Raw genomic sequence first — 25,298 nt, 5'->3', positions numbered from 1 at the left:
TCATGGACCCCATTAATAGGGCCATTGGCAACCTCCAAACACTCGATCCCACACAGTTTGGCTTTGTCAAGGGGAGGGCATGTCTGTTAAATCTGGTTGACTACTTTGAGACAGTCACCAAAGCAATGGACGAGGGGAAGACGGTGCACACCACCTACTTTGACCTGGCCAAAGCCTTCGACACTATTTCCCACTCAGACATAATAGATAAACTCTCCCAACTAGGCATCAGTCCACATGTTAGATGGGTAGCAAACTGGCTCACTGATATATCCACATAATCAAAATATAAGCACCTTAAGCAGTAGACCCGTAATGAGCGGTGTACCCCAGGGATCGGTCTTGGAGTCTCTGTTATTTGGGATATACTTCTCTGAGGTGCTGGCCAAAACCAGTGGGCTATGGTTGACCAAGTTTGCAGATGACTGCAATCTGGGTGCAGACACCAATTCCCCAAGTGATGTGGACATCGTCCAACAGGGTCTCACCCAGACAAATGACTGGTGCCAGAAACAGGGCCTCAAGCTAAATGTCAAAAAATGCATCATCATCCCCTATGAGGAGACTGATGTCCCCACATATTATCACATTAATAATATCCTAAGCATGCAATTAGTTGTGAGGGGGTTTGGGCACCCAGGTTGATAGCAACCTGACTTTTGACCACTATGTTGCTTCCATTGTTAGGAAAGCTTTCTACCTCACCCACCTCATAAGTAAGGGTATCGCATCCAGAGACAAGGAGGTCATAACATCCTTGTATTCTTCCCTTATAAGGCCAATTATTGAGTACAGCACTTCCTAGAGCATGTACCTCACAAAGCACATGCAGCAGCTGGAGAGACCACAGGGGTTCCTCACCAGAAGAATCCAGATCCTCAAACATCTACCCTACAAAGATAAGCTAAAAGCCCTGTGCCTCTACTCAGTTTCATGTAGACTCCTCAGAGGTGATCTCTGTCTGGAATACAAAACAATCTCAGACCCCGCCTTGATTGGACTGCTTTATATCCGCAAGTCAAGCTTCACTCAAGTAACCCCCACTCGTGACCTCAACCTGGTCTGTGGCATCAATAGGACTTGTTGGCAGGGCAGATTTGTGTCCCAGAGACTTCTCCCATCTGTGGAATAGACTCCCTTTCCACGTCAAGCAGAATACCTCATTATCCGTTTTCAAGCGCAACCTGGATAACTGGATGGGAAACAGAAAATACACCCCTGTGATTCCACCTGTGTCCCTGCTGGACAGGGGCTTTGGGTGCTGACTTGTCTAAACATGGGCTAAACTCTTGACTACGTTTATAAGGGCCTCAGGGCCAATAGCCTAGTAACATCCTGTGACAGTGATGGGTTAGGCAACCCTAGTGGCAATTATTGCTGGACAGACAGAAATGAATGATTTCCTTTACTTTATTGAAAACCCAATAGCAGAAACATTGGAGTTGTCTACTTTAGGAAAGAGTGGCATTAGGACAGATGACTAACAGTAATGTGTCCTGGAAGAAGTTGTACCCTCTCCCTGTCCTAACACATGTTTTATAGGTACTTGTGAGAGGGATGAGAATTTTTAAGATAGCAGGCACCTTAGCCCATAGCCAATAAGCTACAAACCAGATGACTCTGACAAAAGTAAGCAAAGTGTGCATTATAGCTGATTATACAATTCTTCCTCTAAAACGTGCACGCTGATTGGCCAGCCCAACCAGCGTGCCCATTGTAAATCCCTCAATATACTAACGGAAAAAGGTCCGGTCGCCCGGACTTTTTCCGTTAGTATAAAACACTGTCTCGCTATGTTAAAAGAGTTTAACATAGTGACACAGGTTTAAAAAAAGCAACGGAAATCTCCGTTACTTTTTTTAAACCTGTCTCGCTATGTTAAATGGGTTTAACATAGCGAGACAGCTTTAAAATAAGTAACGGAGATCTCCGTTGCTTATTTTAAAGCTGCCTCGCTATGTTAAACCCATTTAACATAGCGAAACAGTAAAAAGCAACGGAGATCTTGCGTTCTCTATTGCTTTTGCCTACAGCTCTGATGTACTGCGTAGGCATGCGCAGTACATCAGAACTGCCGCGGAATACCAGACAGCTGCGGAAGGGCAGCAAAGAGGCATTATACAATGCCATTATTTAAGAAAAGTAATTATTTCTTTTCTTAAATAATGTCATTAGATAATAGCAATAATCACTTCTGGTGTAATGCGGGATTTAACCACGGTTGTCTTTGTTTGGTCCCTCGGGCTTCGCCCTTGGGACCAAACCACGCCAACCATGGTTAAATCCCGCATTACCCACACCCAGGCGTGGGTTATTGCTATAATATTATCATGATTGTTATACTTTGTGAAATTTTGCTTTCTCATATAATTATTTGTAGACTTATATTTTTATAGGAGCAGAAAGTTTAGCGTAGGTAAGCTTGAATGATTGAAGTGAGACATGGGAAACAATAGCGCACTGTTTTTTTCTGACTATACTGCTGATTTGAGTATCACTGAGGTGTGCAACACAGCATTCTTTGTCATGACAGTTCTTCTAATGAGTCATATCATTGATATTTATTGATGTCACTCAGTGAGGTAGGTGCTGATTTTGGAAGAAAGACGCTCTGGATAGTTCAGTGTTGGCAGTGGTTGTACTGAATGAATGCTTTTCAGAGCCATGTGTGCAAGCACGTAGGAAAACAGAAAACATTGTCTGCCATATCTGATAAGATGATGCAATGTAAGCTGTTATAAGTATTTGATGAACATGTACCTTTGCCTAATAAGGGGCATTAATAGTCACGTATATTTTCACATCACGCCTTCTTGATGTGCAATTAGCTCGTGTTTTTTTAACTAACATCCAGAAGAAAAAAAATAGAAAAAGTGGTGTATTCAGACAACACCAGGAAAATACTAAAGCCTTTAAAGACTGACAGTCTGCTTTTAATACAGTGTATATTCAATATAAATAATGTCTGTTTTATTATTAAAACCACTGCATATGCATTTACACATTAATTATGTAAGGCAAGAACTACATTGTGATTTCAGCAGGGGACACTATCTGCAACTGGACTGAAGTCGGAAGTTTAAACAAACATTACATTCATTAAACAAATAAATCAAAATTTAATTTTAAACACAAGAATGTAAAACTAGAACCTTCTTTTGGTATATTGAAAATCATAAACATTTTTGTCATAATATTCAGTGGGGCAATGCTGCTTTGAAGGTACTTTAATAAATGCCACAGAAACAATTATAATGACAACACTGAAACCAAAAACATGTTAATTTGCTGCCTTTAGTTCTGACATCTTTTTAACCTTCCAAACTTAGTTTGCATACATAAAATAAGTATTATTAAAGACATGCATAACTGTTCATTCTGTTTCTTAGGTGGGCCGATTTGAAATAAACCTCATCAGTCCTGACACCAAGTCTGTTGTCCTTGAAAAGAATTTCAAAGACATATCCTCTTGTTCTCAGGTCAGTATAAATGCCATTTTGGAGAATGTGTAGTATCTAAATAATGTTTTAAGTAAGCAGCTTCTAAATTGCTTTTATTAAGTTGCATGTCTTGTATACATGAAACACTACTGCATTTAAATTAAGAAACAAAAAGACAATAATTGAAGTCCTAGTAGTTACATGTATGTATATATGTGAGTATGTACATACAAATGGTGTGTGTGAGGGCGCTTAGGAGAGAGAGAAGCCCACTAATATTGTATTAAATGCTTCGGTATTTTCACATTTTTATATAAGATGTTAGAGAAGACCGTGACTGTACCTTTGTCCTTAATGGATCTTGGGGTAAGTGTGTGTGTGTGTGTGTGTGTGTGTGTGTGTGTGTGTGTGTGTGTGTGTGTGTGTATATATATATATATATATATATATATATATATATATATATATATATATATATACACACTGATCTTTAGCGGTTTTGAGCACAATTCTTTTTGTAAACTGCCCTTAGTGATCGTTATGTGGGTATCATTATATGCCAAGCCATGTTTTGCTAGCTATCTATTACCTTATTTTATCTGCTTCCCCTCATCCTTCATGGCTCCTTGTACTTGCTGTTAGTGGCAGTTCAGTTGATTGTTAGCTGCCCCATGCTTAATAAATTTTCTGGAATACCTCTTGCATCGCATATCTATCTGTACTACTGACTTTTCTGGAATTCCTCTTGCATCTCATATCTATCTGTACTACTGACTTTTCTGGAATTCCTCTTGCATCTCATATCTATCTGTACTACTGACTTTTCTGGAATTCCTCTTGCATCTCGTATCTATCTGTACTACCGACTTACTCAGGTTAAGTAGAACTTCACATGTGACTAGATGGCCATGATGGGAATTAGTTTCAGACATATTATATATAAAAGACTGTAAACAATTTGGGAAGTTGGATTATGAAATAACTGGAAGGCAGGAAACAGTATCAGTCTTCACTGTTTTGTGTTTTTAAGAAAAGTGTTTTTGGGCTAGACCTGTATATGAAATAATACTTATGAACCTGTGAAACTGAACCACTGAGGAGAGCCTGAGTTCCTGTCTATGGTGCTGGGGGTGCAGGTTCAATAATCAGCCAGGTGGTGGCATTGCAAAATGGATGGTCAGTTTATCTTTTTCTTGTTGTAGGGTGGGGGAGTGAAGGTTGAGTTTTACACTACCGTGAATCCCCTAATGGGGGTGGGGGGTGGGGATATAAAGCGGCATCAGTATGGAAGGTTTACATGAAGCAGAGAGTCAGTGTGGAAGGTGTGAGTAGGCAGTACCAGCAGTGGGTGTTCATGTGGTATACGTATACATGACACAGCTGCAGGATTAGTGCTGTAAATAGGGGATGAGGTGCATGGTGTTGTAGAGGTTAAAGTTTATCCTTACAACTCCAGAGTCCAAGCTCCAATCCTCTCTTCTGGTAATTATCTGTGTAGTTTGCATGTTTTCCCCTAAGAGAAAATATATTTGAAGTCTACTCGGTATAAACATACCTATGCAAACACTTCCAAGCAAAAATCCTAAACCTTCTGGATGTGTTGCAGACTTTGGAGCCATACATATCCTTCTATTGTCCCTTTGTAAATTGCTTTTCGAGTTTCTCCTCCCAGTCTTTTCTAATATCCTCTGATTAATACAGTCATCATGCAATGTTTTGTATTCCCTACTAATTATCCCTTTTTTAACAGCAGCTTCCCAGTGAAATTCTGTGGTACCTGCATGTTGAGACAATGTTTTAGCATTTATCCATTTACTGGCTAAGTGCATGTTGTTAAGCACAGGGGATTCAGCGTCTGTTAGACTTGAGAGAGGTGAACTACCACCCAGAGTTCCTTGTTTCCGATTGGCCTTACCTCTCTTCATAGAGAACACAAGTGTTGACCAGAAAATTTGGAATACCTTTCCTGCCTTTTAGTTATCTTTAAATCCTCCTCCCGCAAAAATTGAAAAATACAAATTCAAAAGTAAATATGTCCTTATTAAACAACAGAGGTCTCCACAATAAAGTGGGTAATTTAGAAGCTTTCCCATACATTGAGGATGATGATACCTGTACCATTACTGGCCTACTTTATTTTTCTAAACAAGGAGCATCTTTATTATATTATCACGTATGACATTAGCAATCTTACATTTGTATAAATGAAAAAAAAAATGTAGCGACACAGTCTCAGTTGAAAACATACATTACAAACCGTGCCAACACAACTGTAGCTGCAAACATTATACATCACTTATAATATATCCACTCATTATCAGTCAACCATTACGTAGCTCATTCAAATCCTGCCTTCTTTTAAAACTCGTTCCTCCTTTGCATGTATCGATCTCACATTCCCATTTTTCCTATGTAATTTGCTCCTATCCTTTTCTAAAGATCCCAGTTCCACTCGTTTTATCTGTTTTACTATTTTCTCTACTTCTAGTAAAGTTGGTTTAGACTTCGATTTCCATTTTCTAGTAATTTCTTTTTTGGCAGCCATTGTAATTATATTAAGCAAGGCCTTACTATGTCTATGCAATTCCGATTCTGTATCACAGCTCAAACAAATTATTTCCCCTAGTTACTCCAATTTGCTCACCTAGCATCTACAGAACAGTCTGGAGAAATCTTTACAAATGGCCAACGTGTTACACTCCCACAAAATATGTTCCCATTTACCTCTTTCTTCCCCATCACACCTCCAATATTTGCTGTCTACCTGAGGAAACATTTTTGGAGTCTGCTTGGGGTATAAAAATACCTATATAAACACTTCCAGGCAAAGATCCTAACTCTTCTAAATTTTTTTGCATATTTGGGAAATGTACTTATATGCCCCCCCCATTCTTTCTTCGCAAATTCCTTATCCAGTCTGTTTTCCCAGTCCTTCCTAACCTCCTCTAATTGAATCTTATAGCTATCATGCAATATTTTATATGCTGTACTAATTATTCCTTTCTTAACAGCAACGTCTGTTCTAGAGTTTACTAAAAAGTCTGCCAGTGCTGGTCTTTCAATTATGCATGTATCTCAACATATGTGAATCGTTTTGCTATAACTGCTATTATATCAATATTGTTTAAACTTGTACTTGTTTTAAAATGTATTAGGTTCATAGGTTCGTACTAGGCTATCTGCCCTAGGGCATTTATAAGCCTAGCCAGAGTGTATGTGGCTTACACCACCCCTTAGGATGAGAATACTATGCCCTTTTAGGGTTTAGTTTACTATGCCTCTGTCTAGTAGTGACAAAGAGATGACCCCCGGGGTAAACCTACGATCTCCCATCCACTCGTCGAGATTTCTCTTGAATAGAGTCAGTGAGGGGCTCTGCCTAACATGGACTGGGATTCTGTTTCAGAGTGTAGGGAGCCTCTGGGTTATGAATCTGTCCCTCCAGCACGTTCTATTTATTTCTGTGTTGAGGTTTAAGTCACTTGTTCTCGTGGCTCTGATGGATTTGGATTTTCTGAGGTGGAGCATGTCCATTAATTCAGGATTGGACATGGCCTTGTACGCCAGGCACAGATCACCTCTGAGTAGGCGGTATGTGACTGAATAGGGCTGGAGTTTTTCAGTCGGGCAGCATATGACATATGTTTAAGACCCTTAATCCTCTTGGTGAGGAACTTTTGGGGTCTTTCCAACTGCTGCAGGTGTCGGGTGAGATACATCCCAAATGGGGCATTGTACTCAATCATTGGCCTGATAAGAGAAGAGTACAGGGCACAATGACCTTTCTTGATCTAGATGTGAAACCCTTCATGATAAGGTGGGCAATATAGAAGGTCTTCCTAACCACTTTGGCAATGTGAGTGTCAAATGAGAGGTTACTGTCAACCTGGGTCCCTAGGTCCCTGAGGATTACCGCCTATGTGGTAATTTGTCGGTACCTTGTTTTTCCCAAAGGGTATGACTATACATTTTTTGGCATTTAGCTTAAGGCCATGGCTCTGGCACCAATTATCCTTTTCTATGAGGCCTCTCTGAAGGATGTTTGTGTCCGCTGGAGTATCAATTATGGCGCCCAGTTTGCAGTCATCTGCGAACTTTGTCAGCCACAATCCTCCTATGTTTGCCTGTACCTCGGAAAAATAAATGCTGAACAAGAGGGGTCCCAGGACTGAGCCCTGTGGGACACCGCTTGTGACTGGCTTAGAGTCTGACATAGCTCCAGCAACTCTGACCCTGTGGGTTCTGTCCTTGAGCCAGTTTGCAACCCATCTTGTGACATATGGGTTTACATTTAAGCTGGTGAGTTTGTCTATGATGCCCGAGTGGGGTATTGAGTCAAAGGCTTTTGCAAGGTCAAGGTAGGCTGTGTGAACTGCCTTACCCTCATCAATGGCCTTAGTGACTGTTTCAAAAAAGTCAACCAAGTTCAGAAGGCAGGATCTGCCCTTGACAAAGCCAAATTGGGTAGGATCCAATGTCTGTAGGTCCCCAATGTCTTTGTTTATGAGTTCCATAATGATCCTTTCCATAGCTTTGCAGACCAGGCTCGTCAGGCTTATGGGGCGGTAATTTCCAGGGTCCGTAGAAGCACTGCCTTTGTGAAGTGGGACCACTGTTGCCGTATGCCACTCTTTGGGTACGTATCCTGTGGTAAGGCTAAGATTAAACAGCAGCCTTATGTGTGGGTTTAGTTCCTCTTGGAGTTCATGTAGCACACAGCCCGGGACACCATCCGGTCCCATTGATGCTGTGTTTTAGCTTTAGAGAGGGCGGCTCTCACCTGGGCATCTGAGATGTTAGGGAGGCTACACTCTGCTGGGATAGTTATTTCTCCTTTTGGGGGGGAGGGGGAGGAGAAATTTGCACTGAACCTGTCTGCCAGAATGTTGGCAATGTCAGTGGGTTCAGTGTATTTTGTGTCATTTTGGACTAACTCTGAGCATATCTGGGAGTTTCCACCCAGGTTTCTAACATAGCTAAAGAAGGCCTTGTGATTGTCTTTTGTGTCATTTGCGATTTTTCTCTCAAAGTTGGCCTTGGATGATTTTATGAGTGATCGTAGTTTTTTGCTAGTACTGATTAGAGATGCCTTTCCTTTTAGGGATTTTGCTCTGTCATGTAGTAGCTTCCTCCTTCTGTTGTAAAGTTTGTTTATGGCTGGGGTCCACCAGACTGGTCGCCTGCCTTTGGGGAAATGGGTCTTGGTTTTATTTGGGATTGCATGATCCATGCATTCTTGAAGGTGCCCATAGAAGGCATTTGCAAAGGAATCAGCAGTGTGGGTTGTGGTTTCCACTGGCCCAGGGGCCTTGAAAGATACCACTTCAGTCTTAAGAAGTGTGAAGTTTGCTTTTGAGAAGTTCTTCACTGTGGTCTTTTGTGCAGGGGGTGGGGGCGGGATGTGGATTTCCAGTGAGATTAATTTATGGTCTGATCTTACCAAAGAGGGATGTACTTCCGGTGTGGAGCATTTTGTTCCCATGTTTGTGATGATCAGGTCTAGTATATTGTCTCCTCTTGTGGGAATCGTGACTAGTTGTTCCATTGCATTTGAGTTTATGAATTCTAAGAACCTTTGGGCTAGAGTGTTGGGGCTTGAGTAATGTTCCCAGTCTATGTTTGGGTAGTTGAAGTCTCCCAAAATGATGGTATTTGGAGAGACATTCATACTCTCCAGTGTCTTCAGGAAGGCTGTGTGGGGTTCCTGAGTTTGAGAGGGTGGTCTGTAGCATGCTACAAACTGTAAGGCAGTTTTGCCTATGGTTAGTTGCACCTGGATAGTCTCCGATGCTTCGTGCGTTGCCACTAACCTGGAGGTGTGGGTATCTTTGATGAAAATGGATACTCCCCCTCCTTTTGTGGTTCTGTCCAAGTTCTGTAAAACCTGATAGTGCTGGGGTGCTCTCAGGAGCCTTGAACCAGGTTTCAGTCACTGCACAGACATCGATGTTCTCCATACTGAGTAGGGCTTTGAGGGCGTGCATCTTGAGGTTTAGACTTCTGGCATTGAGCAGCATTACCCTTAGTTTTTTTCCACTTGTGTTTTCTAGGGAGGTAGGTTTGTCATTTGAGCCTTCCCTAAAAAAGGCACTATGGGGGTGGCAAGAGCCTTGACCAATATCCGGAAGTCCAGGGGTGACAGGTGCAAACCATCCCTCATGGCAGCGTGGCTTGTCAAGCATGTCATCCCAAGCAGACAGACACTGGATCCCCTTAGAATGACACCAGTAATTAAGCCAATTGTTAAAACTGATCATTTTGTCTTTGTACTGTGGCATCATTCTTGGTGAGGGTAAGATGCTGCTCAGGGTCAGGGTCATACCGGCCTGGGCTACATAATCAGAGAGCTCCTCTATGTCTCTTTTCATGTAGTCCAGGGAGGTACGTCTCAGGTCGTTCACACCTGCATGTACAATGACTGAGTCATATTTGTACTTGCTGTGGAGTGACCTGAGTGCTTGTGTTATGTGGCGGATTCTAGCTCCCGACAGGCAGCTTACTGTGACCCTCTCCTTGTTCAGTCTGGTGAGCGGGACGTCAGTGTGCCTGACTATGGAGTCACCTATTACAAGTGTGTCTGGCATGTTGTTTGGCCTTAAGGGCTGTGACTGTTTAGCACACTGACTTTGTGAACTATGTGTTGCATTTGCTATGTCTTGAGGTGGTGGTTGCTTGGGTGTCTGCTTTGGAGGCCTCTGTTGTTTTGGTAGATTTTTAATCAGCCTCCAAGTATGTTTTTGTGTGTTTATGTGTTTGGTTTGCAGTTGTGATAGTTCTGTGTGAGACTGGGTTTGTGGTGTGCGTGGTTACCTTCTCCTCCTGACTGGTCTTGCCAGTACTGAATTGAGAGAGCTCAGCCTCCAGTTTGGCTATATAGTTGCATCTCTCGCATATATTTGTATTTGTTGGGAGGAGGAGAGGGTTGTCTGTGTACATGAGGCAATTGTAACATTGCCTCAAGATTCCCAGATTCACCAGCTGAACAGGAGAGGACGCTAGCAACTGACCCTTCGACATGCTAGAAATAGTGAAAAAGATTGCTGTGTAACTGAGTCAGAAAGGACCTATAGGGAAATGGGTACTCAACAGAATTTAGGTGAATGAAGTACTTTTCGTTTGTTTAAGAGTGCTTTACCTGTATACAAAATGCTTTAGGAGCAAGTGCTGAGCTTTTCAGATAGAGTATAGGCTGTTTAGATTGCAAGTAAAACAGTTCTAAGGGAAAAATTGAAGAGCAGACTTGGCAGAGCCAGAAAAAGTTTAACCGGCGCTGTGCTATGTGCACGACCGCGCAAAGCCGTGCAAAGGCGGATTTTAACCAGTGAACTACAAAAGAGCTAGGAATGGTCCCAAACAACCAATTACTAACAGCTTCTTGTGCTGAGGTCAGTTCCCCCAAGGATAGGTAGGCTGCTCAAGGCTCCCCACTCCCACTGGTGAGCAAAGAAACTTCCTTTTATCCAAGTAAGGTAATGGACAACACAGGAACTACACCACAGCCCAGAATACAGCAATGCCTGTATACTGGTCTAAACTAGTCAAAAAAGGCGGGAAAACAAGGATTTTTTTTTTTGTTTTTTTGTTTTTTTTTGCAGAAATGCACAGAAAATGCAGAGACAGTGATAAATTAGTTACACAGGCTAGCACACTTTAGTGGGCAGCCTCCACAGTTCAATTAAACAAACAAACAAGCAAACTTTCGACTAAATTCGACTAAATGTAACTTTAAGTGCAATTTTTAAAATAAATGCAGTAATCAGTAAAAAAACAGTTCAGGCTAGTTTAAAGTAAGCAGCAGAAGCTATTTTCAGTGAAAAAAAAGCAAAGATACTTAAATCCAGAAGGTAGTCGCTTTTTCGAGTTCCTTGCTGCTAGGACCACTCTGTAAACCCACGTGGAGCTTGTCTGAGCAGTATAGCCAGAAAAAAACGCCCAGAGGCGGATTTTAAGCAGTAAACTACAAAAGAGCTAGGAATGGTCCCAAACAACCAATTACTAACAGCTTCTTATGCTGAGGTCACTTCCCCCAAGGATAGGTAGGCTGCTCAAGGCTCCCCACTCCCACTGGTGAGCAAAGAAACTTCCTTTTATCCAAGTAAGGTAATGGACAACACAGGAACTACACCACAGCCCAGAATACAGCAATGCCTGTATACTGGTCTAAACTAGTCGAAAAAGGCGGGAAAACAAGGATTTTTTTTTTTTTGTTTTTTTTTTTGCAGAAATACACAGAAAATGCAGAGACAGTGATAAATTAGTTACACAGGCTAGCACACTTTAGTGGGCAGCCTCCACAGTTCAATTAAACAAACAAACAAGCAAACTTTCGACTAAATTCGACTAAATGTAACTTTAAGTGCAATTTTTAAAATAAATGCAGTAATCAGTAAAAAACAGTTCAGGCTAGTTTAAAGTAAGCAGCAGAAGCTATTTTCAGTGAAAAAAAAGCAAAGATACTTAAATCCAGAAGGTAGTCGCTTTTTCGAGTTCCTTGCTGCTAGGACCACTCTGTAAACCCACGTGGAGCTTGTCTGAGCAGTATAGCCAGAAAAAAATGCCCAGAGGTGGATTTTAAGCAGTGAACTACAAAAGAGCTAGGAATGGTCCCAAACAACCAGTTACTAACAGCTTCTTGTGCTGAGGTCACTTCCCTCAAGGACAGGTAGGCTGCTCAAGGCTCCCCACTCCCACTGGTGAGCAAAGAAACTTCCTTCTATCCAAGTAAGGTAATGGACAACACAGGAACTACACCACAGCCCAGAGTACAGCAATGCCTGTATACTGGTCTAAACTAGTCGAAAAAGGCGGGAAAACAAGGATTTTTTTTTGTTTTTTTGTTTTTTTTGCAGAAATACACAGAAAATGCAGAGACAGTGATAAATTAGTTACACAGGCTAGCCCACTTTAGTGGGCAGCCTCCACAGTTCAATTAAACAAACAAACAAGCAAACTTTCGACTAAATTCGACTAAATGTAACTTTAAGTGCAATTTTTAAAATAAATGCAGTAATCAGTAAAAAAACAGTTCAGGCTAGTTTAAAGTTTAAAGTAAGCAGGAGAGCTTTTCTCCTCGGGTCTCCACTGAAAATGGGCCATAAGCCCAGTTGGACAAACCCGGTTAACAAATGTCAATAAATAAATTAGGACCCCCTATTTCTTTCTCTTTGCCTGCACTCTGATATCAATCCTTGATGTGGAAAGCAATCCCTAACCTGCAGTCCAAATAAGTTCTCGGCTTCTTTCCATTCTGTTACTTTTCAGTATCTACTTATTTGCTCCCAATACCTTGGTTTGTTTGCCAGTTTTCTCCAATATACTCCTACCCTTTACCTATTGTCTGTATCACTAATTGGAGTCATCTCTATCAGCAGAATCTCCTTTCTCAATTCCAGTGTTGGCTTAGTACTTAGAAGACATTCTGCTATTTTATCAGTATAATATTCTGTATGATTATTGTTGTTCTCCTTAAAGGTCTGCATCCAAAATCCCAGTCTCTTCCTGTTACTTGAGCTTCCTCCGTGTTTCATCATCATCTCTTTCCACTTTTAATTATAGTTTTCTGCTTGTGCTATGTATAGGAACCTCAACTGTGTTGCTCTGAAACACTGCTTTATCTCAGGTAATCCCAACCCGCCCTGTTCTATTGGAAGAATAAGCTTATCCCACTTGATTCTTGCTGTCTTCCCCTCCCAGATGCAGTCCTTCAGCTTTTTATTAATTGCTATCCACAGCTTCTCCCCTAGTTGATAAAAATATGCCTGACCTGTGTATAAGACTAAAGTCACTAAAAACATTTTAACTGCTTGTATCTTACTATCGGTATCCATATAACAGAGCTTCCATTTTCTCAGTTTTTGTATTATCTTTTTAGTCTCTTCCCACATATCCTTAGTTTCCATACTGGTATCATTTTTGATCCATACCCTAAATACTTCATTTTATCATGTCCCCATAAGTATGGATATTGCTGAACCAATTCTTATGTGGGTATATAATTTACCGATATTACTTTTGTTTGAATTTCATTAATTTTTTATCCTGAAAAGGTTTGACACTCTCTCAGTATATTCCATGGCACTGTAATGCCCCTTTCTGGTTTTGTCAGATATAAAATAATGTCATCTGCAAATAGAGAGAGCTTTTCTTGACTACCATACCAATTTTATCCTTGAATTTCTGAGTCCCTTATTTTCTTTGCCAGTGGTTCTAAATATAATGCAAATAACAAAGGGGAGAGAGGACACCCCTACCTGTTTCCTTTGCTCAAGCAGGGATTATCAGAGAGGACCCTACCCACTTTGATTTTCGCCTCTGATCCCTCATATATATCCTCCTAATCAACCTTATAATTTTATCAGGGACTGCAAAGGCTTCCATTGCTCCACTCATAAAATCCCAGCTTACTCTGTCAGATGCTTTCTTCATTAAGACCCACCAACAACAGTGATATTTTCTTATATTCTGCTTCACTCTAGATCATCATTGCTCTGTTAATGTTGTCAAATGTTTGCCTCACCTCCACAAAACCACATTGACCCATATCTATCAATTTTGGAATCACTTTTGCTATTCTTTTAGCCATTATAGACATAAACACTTTCTTCTTCTTGTTCTTTCGGCTGCTCCCGTTAGGGGTCACCACAGCAGATCAACTGTTTCCATTTCTTCCTGTCCTCTGCATCTTGCTCTCTCACACAACCACCTGCATGTCCTCTCTCACCACATCCATAAACCTTATCTTAGGCCTTCCTCTTTTCCTGTTACCTGACAACTTCATCCTTAGCATCTTTTTCCCAATATACTCTGCATCCCTCCTCAGCACATGTCCAAACCAATGTAATCTTGCCTCTCTGGCTTTGTCTCCAAACCTTCCAATCTGGGCTGACCCTCTAATATACTTATTCCTAATCCTGTCCATCCTCATCTCACCCAGTGCAAATCTTAACATCTTCAACTCTGCCACGTCTAGCTCTGACTCCTGCCTTTTTGTCAGTGCCACTGTCTCCAACCCATATAACATAGCTGGTCTCACTACCCTCTTGTAGACCTTCCCTTTCACTCTTACAGGTACTCGTCTGTCACAAATCACTCGTGACACTGTTCTCCACCCACTCCATCCTGCCTGTACTCTCTTCTTCACCTCTCTTCCACACTCACCATTACTCTGAACTGTTGATCCCAAGCACTTAAACGAATCCACCTTCGCCACCTCTACTCCCTGCATCCTCACCATTCCTCTATCCTCCCTCTCATTCACACAAATATATTCTGTCTTAGTCCTGCTGACCTTCATTCCTCTTCTCTCTAGAGCATATCTCCACCTCTCCAGGGTCTCCTCCACCTGTTCCATACTCTCACTACAGATCACAATGTCATCTGCAAACATCATAGTCAACAGGGACTCCTGTCTGAGCTTGTCGGTCAATCTGTCCATCACCATTACAAATAAGAAAGGGCTCAGAGCTGATCCTTGATGTAATCCCACCTCCACCTTAAACACATCCGTCACTCCCACTGCAGACCTCACCACTGTCACGCTACCCTCGTACATATCCTGTACCACTCTTACATACTTCTCTGACACTCCCGACTTCCTCATACAATACCACAGCTCCTCTCTAGGCACCGTGTCATATGCTTTCTCTAAATCCACAAAGACACAATGCAACTCCTTTTGACCTTCTCTGTACTTCTCCATCAACACTGTCAGAGCAAACATCACATCTGTAGTGCTCTTTCCTAGCATGAAACCATACTGCTGATCACTAACCATCACCTCCCTTCTTAACCTAGCTTCCACTACTCTTTCCCATAACTTCATGCTGTGACTGATCAGTTTAATCCCTCTGTAGTTACTACAGCTCTGCACATCACCCTTATTCTTAAAAATCGGTACCAAAACATTTTTTCTCTATTCCTCAGGCATCCTCTCACTTTTCAAGATTTCATTAAACAATCTAGTTAAAAACTCCACTGCCATTTCACCTAAACACCTCCAGGCTTCCACAGGTATGTCATCTGGACCAGCAGCCTTTCCGTTCTTCATCCTCTTCATAGCTATCCTTACTTCCTCCTTGCTAATCCACTGCACTTCATGATTCACTATCCGCACATCATCCAACCTTCTTCCCTCTCATTCTCTTCATTCATCAACCCCTCAAAGTACTTTTTCCATCTGCTCAACACACTCTTGTAAGTATGTTTCCCTCATTATTTTTTATCACCCTTACCTGCTGCACATCTTTACTAGCTCGGTCCCTCTGTCTAGCCAATCGGTACAGGTCCTTTTCTTCCTCCTTAGTGTCCAACCTTTTATACAACTCTTCATACGCCTTATCCTTAGCCTTCGCCACCTCTCTCTTTGCCATGCACCTCATCTCCTTATACTCTTGTCTACTTTCTTCATCTCTTTGAAAATCCCACTTCTTCTTTGCCAACCTCTTTCTCTGTATGCTCTCCTGTACTACTTTATTCCACCACCAGGTCTCCTTGTCCACCTTCCTCTTTCCAGATGTCACACCAAGCACCTTTCTAGCCATCTCTCTTACCCAGCTATTCGGTAACTCTTCTGCCACCCAGTGCCTGTCTTAACTCTTCCCTGAACATCACCTCACAATTACCCTTTTTCAATTTCCACCATTTGATCCTTGGTGCTGCCCTCACACTCATCCTCCTCTTCTTGATCACCAATGTCATCCTACAAACCACCATCCTATGCTGCCTAACTACACTTTCCCCTGCCACCACTTTACAGTCTCCAATCTCCTTCAGACTGGCCCTTCTACATAAGATATAATCCACCTGTGTGCATCTTCCTTCACTCTTGTATATCACCCTATGCTCCTCCCTCTTGTTAAAATACATATTCATCACAGTCATGATCATCCTTTTCGCAAAATCCACTACCATCTGACCTTCTGCATTCCTTTGCTTAACACCATACCTACCCATCACTTCCTCATCCCCTCTGTTCCCTTCACCAACATGCCCATTGAAATCTGCTCCAATCATCAGTCTCTCACCCTTGGGTACAGACAGCACCACTTCATCCAAAATTTTTCTTTCTTATCCATTGCACACTCAACTTGTAGAGCATATGCGCTAACAACATTCATCATTACACCATCAATTTCCAGCTTCATAAACATCACTCTATCCAACACTCTTTTCACCTCCAAAACACTTTTACATACTGTTCCTTCAGGATAATGCCTACGCCATTTCTCCTCCCATCCACACCATGATAAAACAATTTGAAACCACCTCCGATACACCTAACCTTGCTCCCCTTCCATCTGGTCTCTTGCACACACAATATACCAACCTTCCTTCGGTCCATCATATCAGCTAGCTCTCTCCCTATACCAGTCATACTGCAACATTCAAAGTTCTGACCCTCACTATCACAGTCCTAGCCTGTACCTGCCTTCGGGCATGCCTTTCCCCTCTTCTCCTCCTTTGGCCAACAGTAGCCCAATTTCTGCCAGCACCCTGTTGGCCAACAGTACTGGTGGCGGTCGATGTTAACCCGGGCCTCGACCGATCCGGTATGTATTTCTGTACTGTTGTCTGCATGTATGATTTGGCAAAATTTTATGCCAGATGCCCTTCCTGACACAACCCTCCCCATTTATCAAATAAACACTTTATAGTCATGATTTAGTATTAAAATGGGCCTGTATGAAACTGGATCTGACAGATCTTTACCCTATTTAGGTATTACAGCTACCATGGCTTTGTTCTGGGAAGTTGGTACTTCTCCTCCTCTTAAATACTGTTAAAACCTTCCATATCTTTATCATTTTTATCCCTCCTAACTTCCAAACTTCCACAGGAATACTGTATATTCCTGGGGGCTTTCCTGAAGATTGATTGTGCATCACCCCTTATATTTCATCCTCTCATATCCTGTTAGTAGTTGAGCCTCATCTACCTCTAATCTTGGCATATTTAATTCTTCCATATACATTTCCTTTTGTACCTTCTCTTGATTTCTGTATTTCTCTGCTTTATACAGACTTTCATAGAATTTTCAGAATATTTCTAATACTTCTACAGGATCCCTTGTCATCTTCCTTGTTATAGGCTCCCTAAGCTTGGTGATAGACCTTTGTACTTTCTCTTGCTGAGTTGTTGTGCTTAAAAGTTTTGTGCCCTGCAGTTATTATTGGAAAATAGTTGCTTAACGGCAATCTTTCAAATTCATGCATATTAACGAGGTAATCCCTTATTTTCTGTTTAGCATTCTGTAGTTGTGCCTCTTCTTGTTCTGTGAGATTCCCCCTATTTTGTAGTACTTTAATATTTCTCACTCCTTCTAAATAATTCTTGTTACTTCTTAACCATATCTCCCTGTATTTACACCCTATTTTTAAATTACGCTTGAATTTTATTCTACTTCTTAGCTATATATTCAGACGAAGTTGCTATCTTCTCTAGTAGTTCCTGAATAATTTCCACTACCCATTCCTTAAATTCCTCTCTTTTCAACAGATCGGTTTGAAAGTGCCAGAGTCTCAATTTTATTTCATTACCTTGTATTTTTATTTTAGTTATTATTGGTGCGTGATCTGAAATAGTTTTTGGGTGCATATCAAGACCTTCAGTTAAATGCACACGTTCCTGTGAAATGTAAATTCTGTCTAGCATAGACACGTTTTTGTATCTTGGAGAATAATATGTAAATTTACTCCAAACTCCTAGTACTGAAATCATATCATGTTAAATATTTTCATAAATTTCTTTAAAAATCTTCCCTCCTTTGTTATATTTTCCTTTCTGGGGCCCCCAGACACATCTTCATTGTTGCAAATCAAACTTCAGTCTCCATTTATAAGTAATATTCCTCTTTGAAAGCTGATTATTTCTCCCAGAATTTTCTTACTCTCCACTATAGCAGCTTTTAGTGGAATATAAGTACATGCCAGTGTAATCTTCCTTCCTTGTTAGTAGTCCATAGTACTACAAATCTACCATTATTGTCTTTTTTGTCCTCTTCTATTACTTTTGGATCTCCTCTTGCAGTTAATAAAAGTACTTCTGTCTTCCTTTGCCCCAGGTATTACACTGAATAACCATCCTGAAAACCTCTCTATCAAATTCACATGTTCATTTCTTTCAACGTGTGCCTCCTGCAACATAGCTATTTGCACTCTACATTTTTTAGTATTATTCACTACTCTTTCTTTTATGTATTTATCTGTGAGGCCATTAATGTATAAAGGCATTATAAAAAGAATCATATTCTGAGGGATTATTATTCCCACCCTTCATGTATAACAGCTTTTTTGTTAAATGTCTAGTTCCAGCTTTTGTGTTACATGTATGTTTGGCAGGTTAAACTTTTATACAATTGTTTCTTGTCAACTCCATTTCAGCCTATGTCACATCTTGCAGAACATTTTTGTTTTATTAAACACCCTCAAACAAAAATACATGCACACCCCAATTCCCCCCTAAAACCTATTAACTTAATAATAACACACAAATCTATGTACCCCTTCAAATATTGAAGTTTACCCTTCCAGTAGGAACAGATGTTCCAAACTGACAGCCACACACAGGGACTTGAGCTAAACAGAAAGAACGATTATCCATGCTAAGACTCATGGTAGACCCTGTGATTCTGTTAAGTGCTGTCTGGTTTTGCCTTATCTTTGTAGCTCTCTCAGCTGAGGAAACACTTGAATGCTTTCAGAAAAAAATTCTCCAAGACATTTCTCTTTATCAGATTGTCTGCTAGTGACATGAGAACCAGATACAAAACTGTTTACTTGAAAAAATATATAATATTCAATGTTCTTTTACATTTACTCACTTTCTGTTAAAATTTATTATATAAAGCTATTGGCCTTAACCCAGTCATTTCGCTATGCAAGAATGAGAAAAAGCACACTCATTTTTCTTTTGTCATGCTCTTTCAACCAGATCCCTTTTTTTTGCATTACAGTGCCTACATTTCTTAAAACTGAACAAAGAGAAAGAGAGAAAAAAAAGGAAAAAAGAAAAACATGAGCATCTATTTACATTAGTATTCCCACTACACTTAAAAATAATGGATAAAAAATTTACTTTATAACATGCAAAGAAAATCATGCACTACTTAAATAATACTGTGACAAAGGGATCTGGAATGTTTTAAATAAATATATGTCATTTGTGAATATCAACATGATGTATATAAGAGGCTTGTGTTACAAATGTATTAGAACTGTATGTTATTTGTATATCAAACTCCTTGAAGGTAGTTGCAAATTGGTATTTGAAATGTAACCATAGTGTACCCTACTAGAAAAGATCAGAAATGTACATGCACTATTCCAGCTATTTTAATGTATATATTTTAACAGTGGAAACTGGAATACAGGAGGCTAACCTCAGTCTAGTAAATTTCAGAAAAATAGCTGAAATTAAATTACTTTATGACAGCAAGAGACAGAATGTTTAAAACTAGAGAACTTGCTGTATTGTCTTTGAAGTGTTTTATTGTTTTATGACTTCCAGCATGTGACAAAGATATGAAGAAAAGCCCTTGCTTATGTATTTTTACAGGTAGATGCTAGATACTGCTAGCTTCCAACAATGAGGGTTTCATTAATGTGAAAACTCTTTTAGAGAGACTGAGCATTCTGTATTCTGTTGTGACAACAAATAAAGAAAACCCATTCACCCACATCTGCCTTGCTCGGAGTAAGTTTCTAGGTTATAGTAATTCTCTTAGATTTAGTCAGGAATATAGTGAAGCGTAGTTTGAGACTGTCCTGCAGTAATGTTGTAATATTTCCTGTGATTTTGAACTCTGACATCACTGTAAATATATGTTTAGTATTGTCTTGTTCTTTTTTTGTTTATTATTAAATATATTTAAGCCTTTCATTGTGGCTGATCTGTGTAGAGATAGAGTTCTGAGAGTACTTGCATATTTATTTGGTGACACTGTGTAGGCCACTCATAACAGCCTTCTGTTGGTCAAACTACCATTTGTATTAATATTACACAGTAAGATTGGACACCCTTTGCCAATGGCCTTAAAGTAGCTGATAAGGAGTTGGCTGGTTGCAGTGATAACTACCTTATAGTCTGGGCAAAATGAGGCATAGCTAATAAACCTATGCCGGCCTTTCCCAGGTGTGTGTGTGTGTGTGCGTGTGTGTGTGTGTGTGTGTGTGTGTGTGTGTGTGTGTGTGTGTGTGTGTGTGTGTGTGTGTGTGTGTGTCAGCTACTTGGACAGGGACACAAAGCACTGGTTGGACAGAGAGGGTGCTGGAGGTCTTGGCTTGGCCACTGAGTTATCAACTCTGTAACTGTGCCAATGGGAAGTCATATTGGGGATCTGGAGAAGGAGAGAGAAACCAGCCCCAGACTGACTGTGATCTCTGTGTGTTCTTAAGGGAAATTGCACTTGATGCAGAGAGCTGCATCTGGAAATACTATGTGTAGTTGTCATCCTTCCAGTGTACGTCTCCCATTTTTGACAGTGTTGAGGATTGAGGCTCCTTGATTACTGGTCCAGTGGTGGCGTGTCACAAATACTATTAAGAAAAAAAATTGTTTTACTTAGAGTTAACTTTCTTCCTCCACATCCCCTGTCCTGAGCATTTTTCCTGAACATTAATGACATGGATTAGGGCATATGCTTTAGTGTCTCCTTAAAGTTAAACAAAGTCCAATATTTTCAGATTTTCTTGTTCTGTCCTGTTTCACAAGTATAATTATTGATTTGTAATCCCACATTTATGAATTGCCAAGTTACTGATTTTAGTCTCCAAGCATTAATGACATGAAGTAGGGCATATGCTTTAGAGTCCCCTACAAGTTTTAACAAAGCCTATGAAAGCCACTATTTCCAAATTGTCTTGCTGTATTCCTGTTCATCTCCATCTCCAAAACACACTGTATCTGCTTCATTTCCAGTGCACTCTTAGATCTTCTAGTCAACTTCTATGCTTTTTTCCCTCTCTCAAGCATTTTCTGTTCAACACTGGGAAACGTTTCACTGGCACAATCTCTCTGTGGTCTTTATTACCAGAAGAATAAGAAACATAATCACTTTGTTTCATAGCTCATTTTTGTTGGACAAACTTTTGTATTTCTTCCATTGTATGTACGTAATCAGAAATGTTTTTGTTCCTCTAGGGAAAAATATTTTGAAGATAGCTGGATACAGCCATTTTAATCTCATGTCATCTTCTTGACATTCTGTAAATAATGGAATAAATTAATTTATCTTCTGCCTGGTGTCGAATGAGTAGTCATTCTCTACAAACACTCTGCTTTCTCCCACTTTTAGTTCTTTGGCCTTCTGCCACAATTTTGTCAGAATCAACTCCTTCTGCTGGTAAGATTACATTTTAATATTTAAGGTCTAGGTTGTTTTCTCATAGCCAGGTTTGGAGCATACCCACGTGCCCTTGCAGTTAACAATTCCTGTTGTGGAATACCAGTCCAGTTGATTAGTTTTGCTGTCATGAAATTAATGCAGTCTATTCCTTCCAGCTTCTCAGCTACATCAGAAAATCTCAGGTTTTCCCTGCGTACTGTCATCTAATTTTTTGAAACATTTGTTCTTGAGCAGTCTCATATTCAGACAGCCTTTTCTTCATTGCAACCTCTGGGTTTTGCAGTTTTATCACTTGATCTGAGTATCTGTTTAAAGTTTCTTCTATTTTTTCAGACTTTATTGTTTGAGTTGATGTAATCCATCAGTGTTTCATTTATTTTAGTCAGCTCTGTGTTCAGTTACTTTATACTTTCCTTAAGGTTACTGGAAGTCATGTCAGGAGTTTGCACTTCTCTTTGCTGAACTGCTATAGTACTTTAACCAATCAGTGCTTTTTCATCACCTTTTATAGCTGATTCTTTCAGGTCCTCTGTATTTCTTTTTTCCTGGCATCTAGGCAGTGCACTTACTAGAAAGTTATTAAAATTTCCTTATAAATCCAGGTCCTCTGGCTTTCTCTGCTAAGTTTCTGTTTTCGCAATGGAAGAGCTATAATTAAGCTGTTACTTAATGTGCAGTCATCTTGTAAGTCTATATTACTGGCCTGCTTTAGAGATCCTGAATGGATAACACAAATCTGGTGGGATCTGTGATGATTTCTGTATTTGTGAAAAATATCTATATTCCAGAAGTCTAGAAACAACTCAGGATTGTAGTTTGCTTGTACAAAAATTAATGTCACTGCTTTTGAATATAATGTTGTTTGAACTTATCATAGGCCATGGAACATGATGATTTCTTGACTAAGTTTAGAACATAACATGTCATTGAAGATATAATCCATTAAGGAAATTTAACTGACAAAACACTGAATGGATAAAATTACACCATATCATGTAAATATAATGAGTATTAACTGACATTGTTAATCAAAACAAATCTGAAACAAGCAGTATGAAATCCAGCTAGGAATGGCAGTATCTTAAAGTTCATACTGGCAAACCAAAATCTTTATTCTCCTCATCCATGGTTATAACCAAAGTAATTAACACATGTTGGATACTATTATCATTAAACTAAGAGTAAAATCGAAGTGATAATCAAGTCATCCTTTTTAGACTTTGACAGTACAATCACTGAAAACACTAGTATAGTAAATTACATACTTATTATAACATATCGGGATAATATCTTTGGTAAGTCAAAAAATTGTTGAGGATGTTTTCATTGAGGTGTGGTACTTTTAACTCCTGCTCTTATGACCACAAACCTGTAATGTTCAAATGTTATAAAAGTGTTATACATCAATCTATATATGTTTCAGTAGGTGAAATGCTGGTTAAGCAACAGTGGACAACTGGTCACTGTGTGGTGGGTTAACTATTTGTCCCAGTAGAGGTCACTAATGGTGTCACACAAAACTTTTCACTGGTCCACTTTCTGGATTGTTATTGTAATCTATAAGCATATGAAATGGATTTTAGGTAATTATATAATGCTTATTGTTACAAATTGGGTAACATTAGTACTTCATGAAAGATTTCCAAGTTCTCTTAAGGTGGTCTTTAAAAAGTATATACCTGATTCATAAGTGTCCATAAATGTAGCATCAAAAGATTTGGTAAGAAGGACACTAATTATATTTTTAAGGTAAATGGACAAATCACAAGAAACAACACATATATTAATTGTCTAGCTATAATGGTAGACAACAGTCTAAGCATTGACAACTGTGTAGCTAGCAAATGCAAAAAAAAAGCATATTCTGTAACCAATCTAATTCTAAAGGGCATGCCTAGTCACTCCATACCATTTTTATGGTTCATGAGTTAGGGCCCTTACTGAAAGCACTGCTGCATTTAAACAGTCTGCAGAAAGCAAACTGAAAAGGTACACAGTACCTTAGTAGGAAAATCATAAGTTTGGAAAGCATTAACTTTTCAGAAAAGCTTCAGGAGCTCTCTCTATATTTTATTTCTTAAAGGTTTTTTTGAGTTGACCTGTTCTTGTTGTTTAAGGTAGTACCTCATTTGTCTCTCGAAACTTTGTGCCTGGAATATACCACCAGGAGAGATGACACTCACTGGGAAACCTAACAATAAAATGAATACCAGTAACAAAAAAGTATGGTTGGTACTTTATATAGCATCTTCCATGATTATAGAACATGTTACCTTTTTGAATCAGAAGACAGTCACAAACTTCTTTCAAAAATAATGTTGATGTGTTTGTGGGAAGTAGAAAGTATCAACATGAGTTTATAGCAGCTGAGATCCATTTTTTGCTTAAATGTTTTATTTGATTTTACAAAATGAATGTAATTTCATAACTTTGCAATATAAAACATAATTTACACGGGTTAACAACTATATACAGTCAACAGCTATAAAACGTAAACAAACTATTTACAAAGGGGTCTAAGGTTAAAAGATATTACACATTTTTTACATTTAAAACTTTATTTCATGAGGTATTAGTCATCTTCTTCAATTATTGTTTAGGTTTGCCATGTAGAAGGATTTCCTGACTACTGTGGAGATGTGATTATCAAAGGAGAGACTACTGTCCACCTGTGTCCAAAGGTTTCGTCACACTTTTGGTGTTATGTAGACTACCACCTATGTGGTAGCTCATGGGTACAGAGTTTTTACCAAAGGGGATGACAATGCACTTTTTGGCATTGAGCTTGAGGCCATGGCTTTGACACCAGACATCTGTCTCAGTGAGGCCCTTTTGTATGATGTCCACATTGTTAGGAGTTTCAATTATGGCTCCTAGTTTGCAGTCATCTGTGAACTTCGTTAGCCAAAGACCTTCTGTGTTAGCCTGTACTTCGGAAAAGTAGATACCAAACAGGACCAAACAGGAGAGGACCTAGGACTGAACCCTGTGGTGCTCTACTTGTTACTGGTCTGAAGTCGGATTTGGAGTCTGCTACTTTCACAGTGTGTGTTCTGTTAGTGAGCCAGTTGGCAACCCATCTTGTGACATAGGGATTTATACCTAGTTTAGTGAGTTTATCTATAATTCCAGAGTGAGGGATGGTGTCAAACCCCTTGGCGAGATCTAGATAGGCTTTGTGAACCACATTACCCTCATCTACGGCTTTGGTGACTGCTTCAAAGAAGTCTATCAGGTTTAGGAGACATGATCTGCCTTTTACAAACCCGAACTGGGAGGGGTCCAGAGTTTGGAGATTAAAGTATTCAATTGTATTTATTACTGCTTGGTAGTAACTTGATTAAAGTGTAGCTATCATTCTAAGTATTTTGGATTAAGCACTTGGGCTTCAGACCAGTTGTTTTACATTAGGAAGGTTTGTGGCCTGCACTGTGGTAGCAGGACAGGTAGCTTACATCCTTCTAAGTTGGGAACTGCTGATTGAGGGCTCAGTGTCTGTTATTCTAAAAGTGTATTAG

General features: G+C 39.8%; 1 protein-coding gene across 5 annotated transcripts in view; it reads left to right on the top strand.

Moving 5' to 3' along the window:
* The window catches only part of TBC1D4 (TBC1 domain family member 4), a 2,350,609-nt gene that overhangs the window by 1,091,835 nt on the left and 1,233,476 nt on the right, over positions 1-25,298 (top strand). For all 5 annotated transcript variants that reach the window (XM_044085628.1, XM_044085627.1, XM_044085626.1 and 2 more), the window contains exon 3: positions 3,390-3,479. In XM_044085628.1, coding sequence (XP_043941563.1) covers positions 3,390-3,479 — 90 coding nt within the window. The remainder of the gene's footprint in view (positions 1-3,389; positions 3,480-25,298) is intronic.

Source organism: Protopterus annectens, chromosome 10.part0 (assembly GCF_019279795.1).
Source record: "Protopterus annectens isolate FY-2018-M chromosome 10.part0, PAN1.0, whole genome shotgun sequence".
NCBI classification, from domain to species: Eukaryota; Metazoa; Chordata; order Ceratodontiformes; family Protopteridae; genus Protopterus; species Protopterus annectens.
The sequence above is the reverse complement of the archived record's forward strand: the minus strand, read 5'-3'. Positions and strand labels throughout refer to the sequence as shown.